This window comes from Ahaetulla prasina, chromosome 2, assembly GCF_028640845.1.
Source record: "Ahaetulla prasina isolate Xishuangbanna chromosome 2, ASM2864084v1, whole genome shotgun sequence".
NCBI lineage: Eukaryota > Metazoa > Chordata > Lepidosauria > Squamata > Colubridae > Ahaetulla > Ahaetulla prasina.
This window is the reverse complement of record NC_080540.1, coordinates 182870356-182883465: the sequence shown is the minus strand read 5'-3', so window position 1 is coordinate 182883465 and position 13110 is coordinate 182870356. Positions and strand designations below refer to the sequence as shown.

Below are 13110 nucleotides of genomic sequence, written 5' to 3'. Positions count from 1 at the left end.
TCCTGATGTTTTAATCTGCTACATATAGACAGCCTTTTATAAAAAGGAACATTAAAACAAACAGGTCAAACCCTTCTCACCTGCAGCAGAAAGAGGTACAGTTCAAAAATTTATCACCTCATTCTGTGTCCTCCAGAGGTGTTAATTTACCACATCTTCTAACAGCAGGGAACAACACGATACTGTTCCTTATTTGTACCAGCACATCACTAGATGATGGGCTGAGATGAGGGGAGTTTTAGCCTCAGCATTTGAGAGGTACCAGTTTAGAAAAGGCTGTTGTAGAAAGACTAATAATAGCAATTTCAAAAGAGGCTAAGTGTGAGCTGGATGATGCCCTAGGTTGATAAGCAGAAGGGCAAATAGATAATTTCAGCTCAGACTCACCTGGTGTCTGTCCCTTCCTGGGATTACACATGTGAGAAGGCAGACACCATTCATATTCTGTTCCTTTGAGCTGGGAGAGTTTTGCAAAATCTGTGCAACCATGTTGATTTGAGTGCACAGGCTATAATTTGATCCATTTTAAATAATGTAGTATGTAGTACTAACACATGTATTTATTAAGAGATGTGGTGGTGCAGTGGTTAGAATGCAGTACTGCAGGCTACTTCTGCTGACTGCCAGCTGTCAGCAGTTCAGTTATTCGATTCTCACCAGCTCAAGGTTGACTCAGCCTTCTATCCTTCCAAGGTTGGTAAAATGAGGGCCCAGATTGTTGGGGGCAATGTGCTGACTCTGTAAACCACTTAGAGAAGGCTGTAAAGCACCGTAAAGTGGTATATAAATCTAAGTGCTATTGCTATTTATTGGAACCACAAATTTTGGTGCTATCAGCCTCCACTCCAATCTTCACTTCTATTTCTGCATTTTATATTTAGTAGTTAGGTTGCAATGTTATTATGTTTAGTGTAGAATAACTCATGGACTTAAGGTGTATTACTATCCTATACAGGAAAGGCGAAGAGGGCCCTTTAAGAGTGTCGTCTGACATAAAAAAGGGGAGGGGGGAGGAAAGGTTTGAAATCAGCATGAAGACCAGATGCGCAGGCTTTTCAACGAAACCTGCATTCCTGACATGCCAAGCAGCCGGAGACCTTCAGAAGAAGTTTACCACGGGGGCCAAGAGGGAGGTGGCATTGGCCCAGCCTTGCCTGACGTCTTGTGGAAGGAGGGACTAATGAGGGGATATGGGATGTTGGCCATATTTTGTCTCAGATTCAACTATCCACGGCTGTATTCCAGATGTATTTAGTAAAAGTACTTTTCTTTATTTTCAAATGAAGTCAAGGTATTTTCTTTCCTAAATATAATCAGAGACAGTCTGACAGGTGCTTCTGTTCCCAAACTGGTGTTGTTGGATGATAGCATCTGTTGGGGAAAAAAGGGCTATTGCCAAAAAAAATCAGTGCAGTTACATAGTTTTCTATGTGGGCGGGCAGGCATACCCGAGCGTAGTGGTATGTGTCAACTAATTTGAATTAATTTAGCCAGTGAGGAACTGGGTTTGGGCTTCAGGGAGCTGGATCAAAGCAGACATGTCAGATGCAAGGGATGTGAAAACAACACCTTCACATGAGAACAGTAGCATATTGATGAGAACAGAAGTCAGAATGGATGGATCCAAACTAGAAACTCTGAGAAGATAGGTCATGCTTGGCAATTTTGGTCCTACATTATTCTTACCATCTGCCTCCTTTTCTTTGTGGGTTTGTAGCAATCCTTTTGCCAAAGCACACACTGGGGAGTTAGGAGCAGATTGATGAAGGAAACACAATATTTTGTGCAGATTAGGGTATTCTGGAGGTTCCCAGAAATCCTCAGGGTGATGCTGTAGCCACTGTTCCAATATATGGAGTACTGCCCTGCAATCAGAAAAGAAACACAGTCAGCTCCTGACCCACACTCACCCCAAGCCATGGGGATACTTTTGTTCCACACAAGCCACTCCTGGCTTTCAACTGTACTCTAATCATCTCACTCAATAAAGTTGCCTCTCCCATATCAAGGTTCACATTAAACTGGTACATAGAGGTAATCCTCAACTTTCACAATTGGGACCAGAATTTCCATTGCTAAGTAAGGCAATTGTTAAGTGAGTTTAACTCAATTTTACAACATTTTTGCCATGGTTGTTAAGCGAATCACTTCAATTGTCAAGTGAATCATGTGGTTGTTAAGCAAATCCTACTTCCCCAATTGACTTTGCTTGTCAGAAACTGACTCTGAAGGTCAGAAGGTAGATTGTAAGTCACTTTTTCAGTGATGCTGTAACTTCAAAGGCTTGCTAAACAAATGCTTGTAAGTTGAAGATTACCTGTAATTTTTTTCTCGCATACCCTCCTCTGGTAAGAACCTCCCTTTTTTTCCCAAAAACATGAAATGAGATTTTTAAACATTGTTATTACTTAAATAACAATGCTTATGTTCTTCCTCCTGGAAATATTTCCTTTTACTATTCAACCATACTGTCAAAGGCAGAACATTCTTACTTTAAAAAAAAAAAAAAAGTCTTAATTACTGTAGAGCATCCTTTTGCAGTGGCGGGGTTTTATCACTTATCCCCTCTTGAGCATCATAATTTAGACTTAAAGCAACTAGAACTAATGGCTCGGGGCTACTTTTTGATACAAGAAATCATTTGCAACTCTTGGATTAACCACTAGGTGAAATTGTTTGTATGGATCCAAAAAATGTACTATGCATAAATCATTTTTTCTCACTCTACATTCCCTCCAGATGTGTGGAGAATTTTCCACTCAGCTATTGTTAAGAATTCTGGGAGTTGAAATCTCACAAATAAGGATGAATCAAAGATAATGTTTGTAAGCCTACCCAGAGTCGCCTCTGTAGTGAGACAGGCGGTAAACATGTCAAACAAACAAACAAACAAAGTGGATTCTCGCAACATGATAAATCAAAAGAAGCCTGGTGGATTATACTTTCTAACTGAACATTTAGGATTGATTTGTCCTTCAATCATGTTGTCTTTTACTGTCAGCTGTTTCCTGATAGTCTTTGTGCCATATGCTTTAGTCAATAATTAGTTTTTTATGAAGCTACACTGAACTATGCTAGCGTGAAAGAGTCTATTTACAGGGAAGCTGCCAGAAGCACCAGCAGAATACTCTCTCTTTCTGTTCTGCCAAGTTCCTAATTCAAACCTTCCTTGGAGGTCTGATTTGGGAACTTCCTGTGTTCTCCACATCTACACCATCCACTCTGTCTCAGTGGCTCACTTGTCTGGTCCCAGAGGCAGCAGCAACTCCAACACTTGCATGAGAGTAGTAAAGGCTTGATAGGTAGCCAGGAAGCTAGATGTGTAGTCGAGGTCACCCTCCTTGTTGGCTGTCAGCAGCCATTTCACTAGTTGGGGAAGTGTGGCAGCCCGCAATGTGCGCCTCTTGCAAGTACGGTACTGGACAAAAGGACATTCTGATGTTTCTGGAAGCTCCTTCTAGGAAAGGGGTAGGCATGAGATAAATGTTAAGTCACCCAACAACACTGTTCTTGCATATAAATAAGTCAAAAGTATATATTTGAAGCTCGCCAAAGTAAATGGTGGCTCTGACTGATCCGAAAGGGTTAAGCAGAATGGGACATTGTACTTAAGTAGGAGACCATCCGCATTTCTCAGGGTCTTATCAGCAGAAGGCAAAGACAACCCATTTCTATACTGTTGCCAAGAAAACTGCATGCTTGTGTTCAAGGAGTCATCATGATCAGTTCAAAGGCTCATCTAGCCCAGCATTCTCTGCTCTGAGTGCAGGATCATTGGGGCCTTGGAAGTCCAAAGTATTATAAGAAGGCGGCATCACTTTTCTGGTAACTGCTATTGAGCTGTAGGTTGCATCAAATACTGTCAGTATCATGTAGCCATCGGGGCTATTGGCCACTAAGTGCCTTCTTCTCTAGCTAACATTAAACCTAGGGATAGGTTCCATCACTTCAATGGAATGAAAAACTTTTCAACATAATTAAATTAAGACTAACTGCATGAAAAATGCCTCACTTTCAGTGAACTACTTTTTCCTCCTGACCTGCCCCAATTTCTTTCCCTTGTGATAAAAGAGGAGAGGGCCTCATTCTTCTTTGAATGATAACAGAACCTACCAAGGAAGATGCTCCACTGGCTGCAGGCTCTGCCTTCACTCGCTCAAGGGTGATGCTATAGATGGCTCCATCTTCAGTCTCTTCTCCCCATGGCTGTAGGGGCATCTGGTGACAGATAAGGAATAAACTAGAGAATGCATTAGGTTCCATCTTTGTTTTCAAGAATGCTCCTATTCCTATGTAAGCCCCAGAGATATTCTTAGAAGTTAATTAGTATGCTTAGAAATTATTATTAGAAATGACAGGTGATGTGCTGGTACACCAGAAAAAAAAAAGGCAAAGGTGAATTGCAAAAGGTCATAATGAAAGTCTTAAATCCCAACTCAGTGGGATTAGGCAGCCTCATCTGTTGGCCTGATAAATATGTATTTTGTGAGAAGGCCCTTTCCTTGCTTCAAAGGGTTAGGAAATCCAATCTTATTTCACTCACAATCATTGTAACATAACAGTACCCTATTTTTTATTAGGCTTAGTCATTTTCAGTACATTGGGGCAAAAGTTAAGCCATAAATAAACCTAGAGATGTACATAGTATGTAAGAAAAAGGCAACTCACAGCACATACTTTGTATACTGTATACACATATTCACATACCAAGGGACAAAGCTATATATCTCAATATGCAGCTTTGTCCCCTGGAAGAGCCTGGAGTACGAGACATCAGTTAGAATTCATCCCACCCCCCTCTTCATACCTCTCTTTTTCTCTCTCCCTCTTCCTCTCCCTTCCCTATTTTCTTTGTTGAAACCTCTTCTGTAAGAACTGAGATTAGAAAAAAGTTCCCTTTAAAATAAGAGGAGGGGAGCATTCTCAAAACAGCGAAATCTTGACCCAGCTGCAAGCAGAGTGCTTTAGAGTGCAAGAGCAGCCGTGAGTCCTCTTGTAGAGACTTACTGTTCCCAGCCATTTAATTTGTCTACCAGGTTAAAGTCCTGGATACTGTCTTTATACCAGATAGCTTGAGCAGAGAGATCAAGAAGGCAGAAGCCAATAGCATTAAATGATAGTCCTCTGAATGATCTATGGATTTCAGTCTTTCCTCCGGCAATCACTGGATACAGAGCATTCTTAGTTCTGGATGACAGAGGAAAAGAATGAAGGGGCTATCTTCACAGATTTCCAAAACCTTTCCTGACCTGGAATTCCTAGTCATATAAACAACCACTGTGTTTTAATAAAAAAGTTTTATTTCCATTTTCCAACAACCTATTCAATATACAATCTCTTATTCAACATTAGTCATTAACTTTCATTCATTACTTATTCGGACCTGCCCAGCTACCACTTCCTTCCTTAACACAATCTTTCCTCCTCCCTTCTCTACTTTCTTCTACTTTCTTCATCCTTCCTCTCCTTCGCTTTTCTACTTCCTCTCCTCCTTCCCCACTCTTCTCTTCCACCCTTTCTAACCCTCTCTCTTTCCCCTTTCTTCTTCCTCTCCTTTCCCCGTCTTCTACCTCTCTCTTTCCTACCTACTTTCTTCCTTCACTCTCTCCTCTCCCTTTCCATTCCCTTCTAAAATGGCAGCTGAGCAGCCATTTCATTTCAAATTATTTCTATTTCTTAATTACATATCTTCAATCATTCCTTTAACAACCACTGTGTTTAAATATGTAGCTACAGAGAGGACCTTTTGGTATGGAGAGATAGATATATTGGCAATGTTTTCTCTATAAATGATTTATTTATTTTATTTATTTATTTTTCAAATTTATATACCGCCCTATCTCCCTAAGGACTCAGGGCGGTTCACAGGCAGTTAAAATACATATAAATACAGATTAAAAAACAATTAAAAAACTTATTCTATTGCCCCAAATTTAAAATAGTATAAATAATAAAAACCCCTTAAAACCCATAACTTTAAAATCTAATCCAGTCCCGCGCAGATAAATAAGTGTGTTTTAAGCTCGCGACGAAAGGTTCGGAGGTCCGGAAGTTGGCGAAGTCCTGGAGGGAGTTCGTTCCAGAGGTGGGAGCCCCACAGAAGGCCCTTCCCTGGGTGTCGCCAGGCAGCACTGCCTAGCTGGCGGCACCCTGAGGAGTCCCTCTCTGTGAGAGTGCCTGGTCGGTGAGAGGTATTTGGTAGCAGTAGGCGGTCCCGTAAATAGCCCGGCCCTATGCCATGGGCGCTTTAAAGATTGTCACCAGCACCTTGAAGCGCACCGGAAGGCCACAGGTAGCCAGTGCAGTCTGCGCAGGATAGGTGTAACACGGGAGCCACGAGGGCTCCCTCTATCACCAGCGCAGCTGCATTCTGAACTAACTGGAGCCTCCGGATGCCCCTCAAGGGAGCCCCATGTAGAGAGCATTGCAATAATCCAGGCGAGGCGTCACGGGCGTGGTGACCGTGCATAAGGCATCCCGGTCTAGAAAGGCGCAACTGGCGCACCAGGCGAACCTGGTGGAAAGCTCTCCTGGAGCGGCCGTCAAATGATCTTCAAAAGACAGCCGTTCATCCAGGAGAACGCCCAGATTGCGCACCCTCTCCATCGGGGCCAGTGACTCGCCCCAACAGTCAGCCGAGGACTCAGCTGACTGTACCGGGATGCCGGCATCCACAGCCACTCTGTCTTGGAAGGATTGAGCTTGAGCCTGTTTCTCCCCATCCAGACCCGTCGGCTTCCAAACACCGGGACAGCACTTGATAGCTTCATTGGGGTGGCCGGTGTGGAAAGTACAGCTGGGTGTCATCAGCGTACAGCTGGTACCTCACACGAAGCCACTGATGATCTCACCCAGCGGCTTCATATAGATGTTGAACAGAAGGCGAGAGAATCGGCCCTGCGGCACCCACAAGTGAGGCGCCTCGGGGCCGACCTCTGCCCCCTGTCAACACCGTCTGCGACGGTCGGAGAGATAGGAGGAGAACCACCGATAAGCGGTGCCTCCACTCCCAATCCCTCCAACCGGCGCAGCAGGATACCATGGTCGATGGTATCGAAAGCCGCTGAGAGGTCTAATAGGACCAGGACAGAGGAACAACCCCTATCCTGGCCCTCCAGAGATCATCCACCAACGCGACCAAAGCCGTCTCCGTGCTGTAGCCGGGCGGAAACCGGACTGGAGCAGGTCTAGATAGACAGTTTCATCCAGGTGCAGGGAAACTGATATGCCACCATACTCTCTACAACCTTCGCCAGTGAAGGTTGGAGACGACGATAATTACCTAAGACAGGGAGGGCTTCTTGAGGAGGGGCCTCACCACCGCCTCTTTCAAGGCGGCCGGAAAGACTCCCTCCAACAAGGAGGCACTCGTAATCGCCTGGAGCCAGCCTCGTGTCACCTCCTGAGTGGCCAGCACCAGCCAGGAGGGGCACGGGTCCAGTAAACACGTGGTGGCATTCAGCCTACCCAGCAACCTGTCCATGTCCTCGGGAGCCACAGGGTCAAACTCATCCCAGAAAATGTCACCAAGACCACCCTCAGACGCCTCATCTGCATCGCAATTTTGCTCTACACCGTCTCGAACCTGCACGATTTTATCGTATTGATAACCGTTAAACTCCTCAGCACGTCCCTGCAGCGGGTCATCCCGCTCCCCTGGTGAAGGAGGGCGGGTCACCCAAACAGGCGGCTGGGCGGTTATCTGCCGGCGCAATGAGGGAGGCGTAGCAACGCCTCGCTTCCCTCAGTGCCACCAGGTAGGTCCTAGTATAGGACCTAACTAGTGTCCGATCAGCCTCTAAACGGCTAGACCTCCAGGAGCTCTCTAGGCGTCTTCTCCGGCGTTTCATCCCCCTCAGCTCCTCGGAGAACCAAGGGGCCGGGTGGGGTCTGCGCCGGGGCAGAGGGCGCAGAGGCACGACACGGTCTAAAGCCCCAGCCGCAGCCCGTTGCCAGGCTGCGGCTAGTTCCTCTGCCGTGCCGTGAGCCAGACCCTCAGGAAGTGGCCCAAGCTCCGTCCGGAACCTCTCCGGGTCCATCAGGCGCCTGGGACGGAACCAACGTTGTGGCTCCGTCTCCCTGCGGTGTTGAGTGGCGGTCAGAAAGTCCAGGCGAAGGAGAGAGTGATCTGACCATGACAAAGGTTCTATGACTACATCTCTCAAATCCAGATCCTTCAACCACTGACCAGAGATAAAAATAAGATCCAGAGTGCCACCCCCGATGTGAGTGGGGCCATCCACTACTTGAGTCAGGTCCAAGGCCGTCATGGAAGCCATGAACTCCCGAGTCACTGTCGATGACGAGCCGGCCGATGGCAAGTTAAAGTAACATGATGGTGTTACATTAGTAACATGATGGTGTTACATTAGAAGCCACAGGCTAGATAACACATACTCCTCTGGAGCAGTGGTCCCTCAACCTTTCTGGCTTTGTGGACCAGTGGAAGAGGAAATGGTTCCACGCATGAAGCTCCATTTGTGCGAGTGGCAGGCACTCATGTGCATGTGCATGAAGCCCCATTTGTGTGAGCAGCGGGTACCTGCCGCTCACACAAATGGAACTTCACACACACACACACACACACTCACACACATACCCGCCACTCATGCAAATGGAGCTGTCTGCACAAGTGTGTGCACTTTCCATTTGTGTGGCCCAGTTCCAGTCAGGCCATGGCCCAGGAGTTGAGAACCCCTGCTCTAGAGCATTGCCAAACACAGAAAACTGGGTAGAAATAAATTTATTTATTTTATTTATTAATCATACTTATATACCGCACCATCTCCCGTAGGACTCAGGGCGGTTCACAGGCATATTAAAACAATATAATAAATAAGCATTAAAACCCAGTTAAGTCTAAATATTATCATGGCCTGATCACTAAAACAGTAAAAACCCCATTAAAATTTTGCTAAAACATTTTATTCTTAGGCTAGTCCAGCGCGCTGAAATAATAGAGTCTTCAGTTCACGTCTGAAGGTCCGGAGGTCGGGGAGTTGTCGTAATCCCGGAGGAAGCTCGTTCCACAGAGCTGGTGCCGCCACAGAGAAGGCCCTCCCCCTGGGGGTCGCCAACCTACATTGTTTGGTCGACGGCACCCTGAGGAGGCCCACTCTGTGGGAGCGCACAGGTCGTTGGGAGGCAATCGGCGGCAGAAGGCGGTCTCGAAAGGTATCACGGTCCTAAGCCTAAGCCAATTAGCCAAATCAGGGCTAATTTACTGTAAATATGACACACAAGTCCTATGATCTCTGTTTAGGTCTTTAATTAAGAGCTGATTAGTTAATTAAGATATTTGGTCCTATGTTCAAATTAAACTTTTCCTTCAATAAATACCATGGAGTTGGGTGAAGCTTATCTTACATTATGTTGTGCTAACTACATATATAAGAGGTATTCCCATAAACTGCAAAATTATATTAAAAATGTGCTTAATTTGGCTGGCTTTGTTTTATTGTTTAGTTTTTTATTAGACTTGCTGAGAAGAGAGCAATTACAGAGAAACTGAATATAAATATTGAATTTAATGGGTGTATAGTTAGATTCTTAGGAGAAGGTCTTTGCAATATCAATGAGTTCTTCATTTCAAAATGTATCATTCCACTACTGTGAAGATTTCAGCAATCTTTATGTCAATTAAGTTTCACCAACTGCTTAATATATAAAAATATAGAAATGTAATAAACAAATAAATAAATATGCCTTTTACGTCAATGTTTAGACATGCTAAGAAACTAACTAGTTTCTTTCCAAGTGTTTGTCAATAGGTCTTTCATTTTGGTGAAAGGAGTATCAAAGAAGTCTCTCTTCTTCTCGTGGAATGAAATCTGTACACAGCCATTCCACCAGCTTCCCTCAGGCCAGATATGCATATCCAAGTGTAATTCTCTCCTCAGTGGGAAAGCCACCACCAAAATGCACAAGCACACATGGCCCTGGGAGAGACATTCTGCCCTCTTGGCCTCTCTTCTTGATCCAGTTACTGCTGTTTCACTCCAGTAACCTTCTTTGACATTCCCTACAGAAGAAAGCCACAGGACCGGTCTGGCAAGAGATATGAATGTAATACTACCACCATCTGTGCACTGCCCTGTGCCAGGCACTAGGCAGGGCATGTTTCAGTAAATACTGGCATCCTTCAACATTGGCACGAAAGGAAATTGTTGTATCTTTCTTCTTACTCCTCAAAGCCACACATCTCTATTTTCTATATTATCTGGAATTAGTCTACAAAGGCACAAGCTTATGAAATAAAAGCACATAAGTAAATTGACTAATGCATTGCTCAATCTCCCTGTCTCAGATTTTCATATATAAGATGCAGCATACTGATTGTCTATTATTACCAACTTTAAATAATTGCTGTACCAGATAAGAATATTGACATTAAGTGTTTTTATAAAGGCAGCACTGCCATGTATATGGGGAGGAAACATGATCTTGCTCTCAAATATTAAAAAATCTTTTGCAAATTCTCAAATATTTCTCCTCGTTATATTAATACACATCCCAGTTCTCTCCCCCTTTTTTCTTTATATATTCCCTGCCATGCATGTTCCTTTTTTGGTTATTGAAGATAAATCTTTACCCTTTTTCCTGGATTCAACATTTCACAAAGTGTTGATGATAGTCTATATGTGTGTCTGAAATGAATTACGAGAAGGTCAAAGCAAGAGACCTGAATCCGGGTTTCAATATTTAAGGTGATGGTGATGATGGATTTTAATTATTCGTCTTTATACTGATTGATGCTTAATTCTTTATAGGAGGTCAAAAATTTTGGGCACTTCCAACATGCAATACATCCCATCAACCAGCTATTGCTGCGGGAATAAAAAGTTGTCTGTGTCATTAGTGACATTATTACTAATATTAATGTTATTCTCTATATTGTTTATGCAATATTTTGTGTGGAGGACAAGGCACTAATTGTTTGTGCAATGAGGGGGGAAATGTTTCCTATACTGAGGAATCTTCCCTTCCTCAATCAGTCCAATTTATGGGCAAGAAGAGAAAAGGGGCTAAACCAGCAGTTCTGCCTCTTATGGGAGTAATTCATTCACTGCAATCTCTGTTTGCAGTGAAAGACTCAGAGAGTACGGAGGTCGTTCCTGAGCTCGCTAAGTTTTAGACTTTCGGCTGGGGTTTCTTTAGGCAAGATCCATACAAGCTCCTGCAGTCCAATTAAAAAGGCACTGCGAGAACTAAGCGGGCCGCCTCCTGAGCTTGTCTTGGGCAAGGGTGGAAAAACTCTGAAAAGCTGGACAAACAGACACCATCCTCAGGGATTCTGAGGGCGACTCAGTAAAATAAGACCCAGTACGGTCTGAGACTTATTGAGAGTTGGGCCGAAGCGGGAGGACAACCAGCGAAGCCTCATCCAGCCCTGAAGGGAGGAGGAGGTGGTGCCCGGGTCGAAATGCCTTTTCCTTCCGCCCTCCGAGAAAGCACCGCCTCGCCCTTTGGTTGCACCTGATGAGGCCCCAAAGCCAAATAACGCCCCCCTCGCCCTTTCCCAAGACCTGGCGCGTACCATCGCCATCTCCGCTTTGTCCATCGCCTCCTCGGGAATGCTGGGCCGCCACTGCTCCGCCGTCTGTCGCCGCTTGCCGGGAGCGATGTAGGCACTAACAGCAGTGCGCTGCCCTGCGGGAGGGCGGGACTGAGTCTCTGGCCCACCTGACGATTTTTCCACACAGCCTTCGGGCTCCACAGAGATGGCAGTAGCCCAGCGGATAGCCAGGGCGACGGCCGGGCAGCGTCTTGGAGGAGAGGAGAGCCAGCCCAAGTTTGCCTGTCGCGCTTGGTTGGCCCTTGGGGATCAGGTTCGGGGGTCTGAGGGGAGAATAAACGTGGAGGCGCGCCGATCTCCTTCTCGTCCTCGAGAGGTCGAAGGAAAGAACTGGACTATTGGCGGATCGTAAAACGGCGCATTTTCTCTTTTGCTGCCTCTTTATTTGGCACCAGCCTTACTTTTCGGTAGTTGTCAGCCAACCCGGGTGTCATTCGGACATTGACACAAAGGCGTATCCGCAGCTGTCGGAGTCCTGCAGTTTCTCTCCCCGAACACCCAGCAAGACGAATACCTGGGCTGGTATTTTGCCTTCTTCACAACTCCCTTGCCTTTTTGAGGGAGAGCTCACCCTGGCCTTGCCCTCCAAACCTAAGAATTTTGCTAAATTTCCCCAAGTTTTACAATTTGAAACAGAAAAAATAGGAAGTGTGGATTTCCTGTTAGGTTTCATTCGGAAGGAAATAGGAATGCCCATCTCTACCTAGCAAGGTGAATAGCAATCACTTACAGAAAAAATAAATGTGTAGGAAATGAAAGTTGTTATAAAAGAAACTTCCGGCTTACAACTATATGTTAACTTGAAGGTAAAATGGACTGCACAACTATCTGGGGAGAAGGCACAAAAACATGTGTTGGGTGTTAAGTTCGGGCAATGAAGAGGCAGGAGACATACAAGTGACAACAGCTCTTTGGTTTATTGTGATCCCAGCAAAAGCCAACAGGCAAAAACCCCTCTTTAAATAGTATATTGGCTGAGGCATCAGCCAATCAGCAACGTGCATTTTCCCACCCAAATTTCCCTCCTAAAATTCAAATACATTACACTCCTCCCCTCCCAGAACACATTGTACCATATTTACATAGTTTTTGCATAACATTTGCATGTTATTTTTCCACGTAGTCACGCAGGTAGACAGGGCGTCTCCTAACTCTTTCTGACCTGCGCAATTCATTCCCTGGGAGTGAGTCGAGCTGGTCGGAGGGACTGTTTGTTCCTCCCAGCTCCTCCTCTGGGCCATCTGGCCCTGGATTATTGTCAGAGTCGTCCCTGCTGTCCTCTGGAGGAGCCGGTTGGCGTCGCTGGACTTCTTCAGACTCAGCTAAGTCCTCTGATCGCCTCGGGGTTGAGTTAGTTCAAATATTGGGTAGTCAGGGTCTGGCTGTTTGGTTTCTGGATTGTTTTGTATTCTTTTTCGCAATTGATCTATGTGGCGTCTCCACACTCGGCCATCCCCCATGTCCACTATGTATGACTTTGGGCCCGTCACTCCTACAATTGTTCCCTTTAGCCACGCTGGGCCCTCACTATAGTT

General features: G+C 45.2%; 1 protein-coding gene across 3 annotated transcripts in view; it reads right to left on the bottom strand.

Moving 5' to 3' along the window:
* The window catches only part of RGL3 (ral guanine nucleotide dissociation stimulator like 3), a 62427-nt gene extending 49969 nt beyond the window's left edge, over positions 1 to 12458 (bottom strand). For all 3 annotated transcript variants that reach the window (XM_058171248.1, XM_058171249.1, XM_058171250.1), the window contains exons 1-4: positions 11537 to 12458; positions 4114 to 4218; positions 3240 to 3457; positions 1687 to 1865 (exon numbers count right to left, since the gene is read on the bottom strand). In XM_058171248.1, coding sequence (XP_058027231.1) covers positions 1687 to 1865; positions 3240 to 3457; positions 4114 to 4218; positions 11537 to 11560 — 526 coding nt within the window. In that variant the 5' untranslated portion in view covers positions 11561 to 12458. The remainder of the gene's footprint in view (positions 1 to 1686; positions 1866 to 3239; positions 3458 to 4113; positions 4219 to 11536) is intronic.
* Positions 12459 to 13110: the final 652 nt, after the last annotated feature.